The 9,975-nt window shown below is 41.3% G+C and overlaps 2 protein-coding genes across 3 annotated transcripts; both read left to right on the top strand.

Moving 5' to 3' along the window:
* Positions 1–3,224, top strand: LOC135586873 (ferritin-4, chloroplastic-like). 2 transcript variants are annotated; one of them, XM_065167389.1, is made up of 8 exons: positions 1–367; positions 630–713; positions 794–854; positions 951–1,038; positions 2,345–2,406; positions 2,500–2,565; positions 2,858–2,921; positions 3,010–3,224. In XM_065167389.1, exons 1-8 carry the CDS (start codon positions 69–71, stop codon positions 3,063–3,065), a joined length of 780 nt encoding a protein of 259 aa, XP_065023461.1. In that variant the 5' UTR covers positions 1–68; the 3' UTR covers positions 3,066–3,224. The 2 variants fall into 2 exon arrangements, with proteins under 2 accessions (XP_065023461.1, XP_065023462.1); XM_065167390.1 differs by lacking the exons at positions 2,345–2,406; positions 2,500–2,565.
* Positions 3,225–4,358: 1,134 nt separating this feature from the next.
* On the top strand, positions 4,359–7,625 carry LOC135649028 (uncharacterized). The gene is made up of 3 exons (XM_065167123.1): positions 4,359–5,079; positions 5,185–6,259; positions 7,099–7,625. The coding sequence occupies exons 1-3, from the start codon at positions 4,685–4,687 to the stop codon at positions 7,378–7,380; spliced, it is 1,752 nt and encodes a 583-aa protein (XP_065023195.1). The 5' UTR covers positions 4,359–4,684; the 3' UTR covers positions 7,381–7,625.
* The last annotated feature ends 2,350 nt before the right edge of the window (positions 7,626–9,975 follow it).

Below are 9,975 nucleotides of genomic sequence, written 5' to 3'. Positions count from 1 at the left end.
CCTTACGCTCGCCGCTCCACTTTGGCCTCTTCTTCCTTCCTCTCCCATCGTCCCGTCTCCCGAGAGCCATGATCTTGGGGGCTCCCTCCGCTCTCTTTCTGCGCTCGCCCTCCGCCAAGGCCTCTCCCAGTGGCGCCGCGTATTGGCTGCGGTCTGGCCTGAGAGTTCCGAGGGAACGAGCGAGGAATGGGTCCGTGGTCGCCATGGCGGCCGGCGAGACCAACAGCCGCCCCATGACCGGCGTGGTGTTCGAGCCCTTCGAGGAGCTCAAGCAGGAGCTGGCCTTCGTACCCTCCGTGCCCGATAAGTCCATCGCCCGGCAGAAGTACTCCGACGAGTGCGAGGCCGCAATCAACGAACAGATCAAGTGGGTTCTCTTTCCACTAAGTGAATGTTTGTCTAATTTCCACGCGGATGGTCTATGTTTGTTTCTTTAATGCATTTATTATGCCAAAATGCGCTTTTGATTCAAAAAAGTTACTCTGCCCTTTCTTGAACATTGATTTGTTCATTGAGGAAGACCATAATGCTTTTGTGCTTCCGTTTTTACTTGATTATGTAAATTATTTTTTATGTTTGCATTTCGAGTCCATGTCTAATGATGGGTTTTTTGGTTGGGGAAAAAACAGTGTTGAATACAGTGTATCGTATGTCTATCATGCCTTGTTTGCATACTTCGATCGTGACAATGTTGCTCTAAAAGGCCTTGCCAAGTAAGTGTTTGACTATTTCAAGAACCTTGTGTTCTTTATGCTAATTAAGTTGCATTTTCCAATTAAAAATGTACTTGTAGGTTCTTTAAGGAATCAAGTGATGAAGAACGGGAACATGCAGATAAATTAATGGAGTACCAGGTATCTATCTTTTTAATCTCTTATTTATATCTAGATGCAGGACCGTATTGATGAATTTTAGCGTGCTGATTGTTTTCTGGGTATCTTTACCAATAGAATATGCGTGGAGGCAGAGTGAAGCTCCAGTCAATTATGATGCCCTTGAATGAGTTTGATCACCCTGAAAAAGGAGATGCACTGTATGGTAAGACTTTTGTCTGAGTTCCAACATTATCTATTCCGTTTTTCTAAAGAATCTGAATTCAGATGCACACATGAATTCCAAAGGAATCTGGTTCGCAAAATTAATTATTAGACAAGGGACGCCCTTGTATTTCTGTATTGATAGTTGCTCTTGTGAACATGAATGCTCTAAAGACATTTTGTATCCATGTCTACTGCCTAACTACTACTCATGCAATCATAAAGAAATAAGGTTATCTGAGAATACTTGGGCAATCCTTTCCATGCATTCTTGAGAACCTTATTTAAGGTATCTGCGAGTCATCTCATACGCAGACAAGCCATCTCAACTTATAATCGAGTCCTTTCGTCTCCTTTTTTGGATTTTGTGAAACTCAATTTTTGAAGGTTCATTACTCTCTACGTGCCTGACACTTTCTTGCAATCTCTTGGATCTCACCACCAAGGAAATAAAACCTTAGAGAGAGCTCGCAAGGGAGAATCTCATGAATATGTCTCCTTCCACCCAATGGCAGTTTTCTTGCCTCAGATTTGCTGCCACCCCTAAAGGTAATAGGATCTTGGAGGCTTCAGAGAAAGGATAGGTTTAGCAAGGGGATTATATTGGGATTTAAACTGTCATGCCTATGTGCCGAACAAAGGAAGATGTGAGTTTTATGTAAAATTCTTAGATGAGTTGCGGGCAGAGGAATTGTTTCACGGAGCATTAGTTTTCAAGGCTTGCAAGGAAGGACAGTAACAGGAGGGAGATTATATTTGGAAGGTCAGTTGTCATGCCTTTGTGCCAAACAGAGAAAGAGAGATGAATTCTACTGTAGAATTTTAGACAAGTTGTTTGATTTTTTTTATTTTTTGTATACTTATCTCACAGGAAGTATTAGTCGTGCCACCAGAACATATCAATCTAACTTGGAACAGTGCCATTTAAGTACATGAGTTCATTAACAACATATGTCTTAGTGTTTACAAACTGCCATCTTGATCCTGAATCTAGTAACCTATTTATTTTACTGAACATTGAATTTTAAATCATACCGAGTTTCTTGATTTTGAAAACATTGTTTAGAGGCAGTGTCGTAGCAGGAAGATAACTGTGAAAGCAGTATTGGTAGCACTTGCTATGTTTTCAGATCATTCTGTGGCTTTCTCTCAGCTTCTCATATAACAACGTTCAATTACTGTCTTGTTGGGATGGTAACTAAACATTTTTATCATGATCTATCATTTTGGGCTTTCTTGAGCAGTTGTTCCATGATAGTTATAGTTCTTCCTTGTTATATATATATATATATATATTCCAATTTCAGCGATGGAGATTGCCTTGTCTCTCGAGAAGTTGACAAATGAAAAGCTTCTTAATTTGCATAAAGTAAGCAACTTCAATCTCTTGATCCATATTCATTAGTTGCTTGTTTAACTGCATCTGCTTGTGTATCATATTATTTCCCTGGGTGGTGTATAGGTAGCAGAACGGTGTAATGATATTCAGATGGCAGACTTCATTGAGACCGAGTTTTTGGGAAAGCAGGTCAACTCACTTAACATTTTCATTGTTATCCGCAAATTCGTCCTCTGTGGTAAAGAATTAAAATGATGGTGACTTTCACTTGAGAAACAATTTTGAAACTCGATTTCCGGCAATTCTTGTTGCTAAAAGATGAAGTTAGTTCTTTAAGTTTCATGTTTATTGTTGTATATTCTTCTTTGCTTGAAATCTGCAAGTCTTAAATCTGTATATGTTTAGCTCTGTTGACGTACCTCAAGTGCTTTCAGCTGACACGGGAAGGCTATTTTTCCTTGAACCCCTTTGCACGATGCAGGTAGAAGATATAAAGAAGATCTCCGAGTATGTTGCTCAACTAAGAAGGGTGGGGAAAGGACATGGTAAGATTCGTTCGGCTGAAGATATTATTTACGTTTGGATTGGTGATTCAGGAGCAATTTCTATTGCCATTCCTTCTTTTGAGTGCAGGAGTGTGGCATTTCGATCAGGTGCTTTTAGGTGAAGGAGAAGATGTGGCTGCTTGAGGAAACATGTTACCTTCTCATCCTGCATGCTTCTGTTACATGAGCGAGTCCTTTACATGCTTTTGTTGCTCGAGGAAACATGTTGTAGCTAAGTAGATCACTCTAGTCCGGCTTAGTTGACGCGTTTAATCGATGGTATTAGCCATGATTCGACACTAATCTCCTGCTGGTAATTCTGCCATTGCACTACTGCATGTGAACCATCATCTCCTCCTCCCTGCATTTGAGCTTCTTATCAGGGTGTGCCAACCGATGTTTGTGATACGAATGGGACAATAGATTATGAAGATTAGGTGGAAGAATCTTGCCCCGGAAGTTAAACCCATGATTGGATAATTAAGTAGGGGTTTTGCAGAGGAGACAAAGATGAGTTAGTGACATGCAGATGATCACAGGATGTCTCGTTGTGGCAGGTGCATGGCAGCTATATAATTTACACAACTTCTTCTCTTTCTCTTAAAATAAAAAAAGCTTATGGCTTGTTGTATACTTCTTTTCAAGCATGCACTTAATATATATATATATATATATATATATATATATATATATATATATATATATATATATATATATATATATATATATATATATATATATACATACATTTCGATCCAATTAATCTAAAAAGTATAATTTGTATTTAGCCGGCAAACCATAAGAACTAATCAAACACGAAAAAGTATTTACACATGGAACTAATGATACAGGACTCGAGCTTTTAATGCTACAGTGGATGAGATCGAGAGGTGTCGACGCATGCGAGCCAAATCCGCATGCATTGGACGTGACTTAAGGGACCATCGACGCCCGTCATGATGGAACGACTCCTTCCTGCTTTCCCAAAAGAAAAAGAAGAAGGCAATGACATGATTGGGTCCATGTCCCTCTCGATCGTCCCTCAAACGCCTAATCATTCTTGTCGATCACACCATGTCTCTCCCCAACATTAATTGCATGACGGCCGATCTGTTGCTGGATGAGCCGGCAAAGTTGTTTTCGGTCATCCCATCTCGTCCGGCGAATAATGGAGAATGATCTGATCGTCAACCTGATATAACCGACTCGATTTAACGTGACCAATCTTGCGAGTTATAGCATATAAAAAGATCAAAAAAATGTTCTTAAAATGACCACAATTACTGAAACTATTTGGATGTTTTTCTTGTATTAATCGAGATTATTTTGGGTGATAATGAGATACTTATAGCAATGTGGTGCTTTAAGCCACCGTAGAATGGAACAGCAAAAGGCTGCAAGCCTGCGCTCGCCGATGCTTTTGTGCTGTTAATAGCAGATTCTAATGAATCCATCCTCGTTTCCTTTCCCAATTACCAAGTTACTGTTACCGCTGCCGCTACTACCACTACTACTGCGCTTAGTACCCACTGCTACTTAGTCTGCAGCAGCAGAGAAGATCACATGCACATTTTAACTCTCCCTCCTCCTCCTCCTCCACCACCATCACTGCGATCTCTCCGCTCGGCCATTCGTCCTTCACGTTCTGCTGAACTATTTGAAGTAGTAGTAGTAGTTGCAGTCATCGCTATTCTCCTCATTGGTTTGGTTTGGTTTGTTTCGGAACTTTTGGTGAGCGTTTGGGATTCAGCTGGATAGTAGAGATGGCAACGCCGATCGAGTGCTGGTCCGGACGGCCAAGCACGGACGAGGACATGGTGGAACAGGTCCTCATGCAGACCCACGACCGGTCGGAGGCATTCCACCGTTCCGCTGCCTCCTCCCCCGCCTGCAACTCCTCCCCATCCTCTTCCTCCTCCTCCTTTTCCTCCCCGCCTTCCCCCTCCGCCGCCTTCCCTCCTCCCAAGAGATGGCAGCGCATCGGCCGCAATTTCGCCGGCGCCATCGCTGCTCTCCGCAGCTCCCTCAACCTCGACTCCTCCCGCGACCCTTCCCCCGCGCGCTTCGACCGTCTCTTCCGCGGCGGCGGTGGCGGCGGCCAGCCCCCTGACAAGCTCGTCGCTAGTGCCCGTCGCCACTTCGATTCGCTGCCCAATAGGTATTCGATCACTGCAATTGGATCCCTTCCGCCTTCTTCTTGGTTCCATTCGCGTGAACTGTGATCACGAAAAAAAGTCCTCTTTTTTGTCCGTGGGCGCCGCAGCTACGCTCAGGCGGGATTTGATATGAAGGATGTGCTTCTGCATGTGAGATTGATCGAGCAGGCGTCGGCAGGCGACCACCCCGCAGTCCACCTCCAAGAGATTCACGACGATGGCGGGGCTGAGAGATCCGTTTTCCAGCTTACATTTGCCTGCGGCTCGCCGTTGTCATGGCCGGCGATGGCGGAAGCGCTCGATAGCTCATTGATCTGCTGCAAGAAGATCCAGATCTTCGAGAAGAAAGGCTTGACCCTCGGGGTCGTCTCCGTCTTAGTCCAGCAGGGAAAGGAGAGGCACTTCAAGGCCCGGATCGAGGCCTCGCTGAAGGCGGCGGTGAAGAAGCCCAGGAACAACGGCGTCAAGCTCCCCTTTGGTTTGTGCGGCCGCCAAGAGGAGCGCCCGAGGAGCGCCGAGGAGGATGCTCGCGGGGACGGGAACGACGGGCAAGGCATCGACGGGGAGGGACTCCGCCGGATTCAGCTGCCGAACCCGCTCCCGATGTCTTCCGTCGTCGTCTCGATCGACGAGTGGCAGAGCATCCGGTCAGGCGGGGACGAGATAAGGAGGTGGGTTCTGAGCTCCGACGAGGTCGAGCTCGTCGACCGCACGGGGCCTAACTCGTTCAAGGGGGTGCACAGGGGGAGAAGAGTGTGGGTGAAGAAGCTGCGGGGGTGCGACAGGGGAAGCGCTTACGATGTGGAGGTCAGGCAGGACTTGTTGCAGCTGATGAGCTGCGGGCAGAGGAGCATCCTCCGATTCCATGGCATCCTCTTCCAAGAGAACCAGGGGCTCTGTGTCGTCACCAGGATGATGGATGGAGGATCGGTGCACGATGTCATGCAGAAGAACAAGAAGGTCCCGATGAGGGAGGTGATGCGGATGGCATTGGATGTTGCAGAAGGCCTCTTGTTCATGAACAATCATGGAGTGGCCTACAGAGATCTCAACACACAAAGGATCCTGCTCGATAGGCAGAGAAATGCTTGCCTTGGTGACATGGGCATCGTGACTTCTTCTAACATTGCCGGCGAGGTCACCGAGTACGAGACCGCCGGCTACCGATGGCTAGCTCCTGAGGTCAGTGTTCATCCCCACTTCCGTCGTTCATGTTCTAAGATAGAACATAGTGTGTGAGTCTGATTAAGATCAGAATTAAGGCTTCAACCACCATATTAACCATTAGTTAGGAGCTTCAAAATCAATGATGAGCTTGTTATGAATTGTAGTAGAAATAAGAATATATCATGGAGTACAAACACCGGGATTAAGCTTGCTTTTAGTCATTACATAAAGATTTAGTGTGGATTTGTTGATCATCCACAGCATCTAATCGTGTGCAAATTGATTTGTTTGCTGCTAGCTTTTTAAGCTAATGGTCTTCTTGGCTGCTTAAGATCTTAGAAGAAGATGGCCATATAATTTGGGCAAATTGAAGACCTTTATAGCTAGTCAATGCACTCTCTCCTGTTCTCAGCCTTTATGGTGTTTCTATGCTTTTTGTCTTTGATTGAAACATATGACTGGCTTCATTTTTCATGAGTACTTCTAAGATCATCAGAGGATGTTTATCTCAGTAGCTAATGGCACCTTATGTCTGTCTAGAAACTACTCCGAGGCATTGCCAGCTTAGCTACCTTTTGTATTCCAAGTAATCTCCTGTTAAAACTGGTATTTGCATATTGCTGCAGAAGAAAAAAAATCCTTATCATCAGGATTTATGATGGTGTTTTAAGGGCAATAAAATTGCCTAATCTCACTTTTAGGCATGTATTCAGAGAGAACTCGGAGATTCATAATTAACTTATGTTCTTTTTTCTTAACATGCTTGCTTATATTCGGTTATCTGCTCCGATTAGCTTAAATCGAACGTAGTTAGATGCGATGAGCAATGCTGTTTTACACTGATTATGTTGCAGATAATTTCTGGGGACCCCGAGATTGTTTCAGAGACTTGGATGAGCAATGTGTATAGCTATGGAATGGTTCTCTGGGAAATGGTAGCTGGTGTGGCAGCCTACTCTTCTTATTCACCGGTCCAAGCAGCGGTGGGGATCGCAACATGCGGGTTGAGGCCGGTGATACCTGAAGACTGCCCTCAGGTTCTGAGGTCACTGATGCACAGGTGCTGGAACAGTAACCCAGCGAAGCGACCTCGGTTTGCGGAAATCGTCTCGATCCTCAGTAAGCAAAATGTTTGATAAGCAGCTCAATTTTTTTGTTCTATGCAAAAAAAATGGTTTTGTTTCTGGTGGTGGTTGGTTGCCATGGCTTGCAAAAGAGAGTTTTGTGTTTGGCAATAGGAAGATTTGTCGTCGTCATCGTCGTCGTCCTGTTTACTGTTGGAAATGCAAACACACCAATGGACATGACTTGGTTGAAACTATTGCTTCAGATTGTGAGCCAGTAATTGACTTGATTCTTTGAATCAATATGTGGTTCTATCTGCACTAGAAACATTTGGATATGCTGAAATCTTGCTTTCATTACACTCTAATTCTGTCATGATCTGTAGGTTGTCTCTGTTATCAATCATCATATGACCCACTTGGGTTTCATTCTCTAATCTCCTATCGAGCTGTCCATTTCCCCCCACCATCTGGTCCCTCACCAACATGATGATGGCTACACAAGACTACAACTTCAATTCTGTTGCCTACCACAATATTTTATCCTGACTTGATTATATATATATCCTGTTCATACAAGTAAACCAAGTTGATTGATAAGTCCAAACAATTTCATTCCTCACTTATTTTGACATATATGCAAGAAAGCTGTGTGTGTGTGTGTGAGAGAGAGAGATATTTTGACATATATGCAAGAAAGCTGTGTGTGAGAGAGAGATATTTTGACATATATGCAAGAAAGCTGTGTGTGTGTGTGTGTGAGAGAGAGAGAGAGAGAGAGAGAGAGAGAGATTTGCTCTAATCACATGTCAATGAAATCATAATTCCTTACAGTAGAAGATGGATTGAAAATTAAGAACTAGTAATGATGAAGGCTTTGAAAGTATCAGAGCTCAAAATACATAGAAATCAAATTCTTTCAACATGAATAAATTGGGGTAGTACTTTTGCCAATCTCCATGAAGAGCACAAAAAAGAACAACAAGAAATACTTGTGCTGACAACAAATTTTGATTCCAAGAAAATTTCTTGCTCTCTGGTGTTTGAGCATCAAAATAAGGGACTGATAAAAGTTGCCTTCCTCTCTGCTGTCAACAGACCTTTTACTACCTTCTTTTTACTCTTTATCTTTATTCTTGTTCTGATCTTTATTTGTTCCTTTTTCTTTTTGTCTTCTTTTCTCTTTTCTTAATTCTTTCCAGCATAATTTGCATTCATCTTTTCTTTTAAATGAAGAAGATAAAGAAAGAAGGCAAAGTAACTCATAAAGGTTCCTCCAAATCATCAGTCATACATACCCATCAATAAATTTTCATCCAAAACATTGATCTTCGATCGTACTGTAGTATAAGAACTATTGAGATTTGAAATGTAAGAGAAAGAAATCATTCATCGCCCACTGTAGATTCCCTTCTCGCCTTAAAATCCGCATAGGATTCGCCATCAAAGTACCTAAAATTATGATGGTTTGGCTTCACATGTCTCTCTCTCTCTCAAGAGGAGCCATATTTCTTGCCTATCGGCATCAAACTCTCCGTTCTCAGTAACATCCACTTTGTTGTCACTGTGTTGGTGTTGTCATTGAAGATGATGTTATGGTCTGCCTTAATCTCATCATGAGATTGATTCATGTATGTCCCACCAATTCCTTATCCCAAACAGAGCTGCGATCTAATCGTTTGATGCCTGTTTATAGCCTAAGGATGGTTCAAAAAGAACAAATTGGAGCTTTTCCAAGAAAAAATGTATCACTCTATCCAGACTAAATGAGAGAAGAAATGAAGAAAAGGATTTCGATGTCCTAAGATCGTATATATTATTATATATCTTCCAAAAACTAAACTGTAAAATCTTTTTTTTATTGACAAAAAACCATTCCTTATTCATGTTGATCATAATCTATTAGAGAAGTTTTATAGCACCTATTTTTCTATTGATATACACAAACTTCCTTCTTATTTAATACAAATCTTACTATTGATTTATATTATTTTTCGACATTGTCGATGTATGACTTATGTATATATTTTTTGTGATGTATGTATTGTTTCTAGTGTATTGATGTTTTATGAATTAGTTTCAACGGTGAAATTATGATGATATTATATCGTATATGTGGTGTATGATGTTTGAAATAATATCATGTTGATTATAGACGTTATTTTTATCGATGGATAGACACATGGATATTAGTAAGCTAATTTACTTTGGGGATTAATAGATCTCTCACTTTATAGAAAAAATGTTTATACCGATTAATTTGAGTAATATATCACTATGTAAGTCATTCAGAGTATAAACTTGGTAGGAATGATTTATGATGATATGAGATGTATATCACGTATCTTATCGTCCTTTAAACTCTTCCTTCTTCTCTATTGGATATTTGTATCTATTTTATTAATTTTTTTTATCATAATAAGATCATGTTTAAGGAGTACTAAACGATGATTATTTATTATTTTAATATATATAAAGTGAATTGATATATAATAATCATATAATTATCATTTAGTACTCCTTAAACATAATCTTATTATGATAAAAAATAATAAAAATATCCAATAGAGAAAAAGGAAGAGTTTAAAGGATGATCCAAATATATATATATATATATATATATATATATATATATATATAAACATAAATTAGTATAATTTCATATAT

This window comes from Musa acuminata, chromosome BXJ3-9 (genome assembly GCF_036884655.1).
Source record: "Musa acuminata AAA Group cultivar baxijiao chromosome BXJ3-9, Cavendish_Baxijiao_AAA, whole genome shotgun sequence".
Taxonomy (NCBI): Eukaryota; Viridiplantae; Streptophyta; class Magnoliopsida; order Zingiberales; family Musaceae; genus Musa; species Musa acuminata.
Note: the sequence above shows the minus strand (reverse complement) of the source record. Positions and strands in the feature narration are given on the sequence as shown.

Bases quoted from the DNA above. Each gene is read 5' to 3' on its own strand.
- LOC135586873 (XM_065167389.1), top strand. From the start codon at position 69: ATGATCTTGGGGGCTCCCTCCGCTCTCTTTCTGCGCTCGCCCTCCGCC. The intron at 714-793 runs GTAAGTGTTTGA...ATGTACTTGTAG, and splicing joins GCTCTAAAAGGCCTTGCCAA to GTTCTTTAAGGAATCAAGTG. The intron at 1,039-2,344 runs GTAAGACTTTTG...TTCCAATTTCAG, and splicing joins AAAAGGAGATGCACTGTATG to CGATGGAGATTGCCTTGTCT.
- LOC135649028 (XM_065167123.1), top strand. From the start codon at position 4,685: ATGGCAACGCCGATCGAGTGCTGGTCCGGACGGCCAAGCACGGACGAG. The intron at 5,080-5,184 runs GTATTCGATCAC...TGGGCGCCGCAG, and splicing joins TTCGATTCGCTGCCCAATAG to CTACGCTCAGGCGGGATTTG. The intron at 6,260-7,098 runs GTCAGTGTTCAT...ATTATGTTGCAG, and splicing joins ACCGATGGCTAGCTCCTGAG to ATAATTTCTGGGGACCCCGA.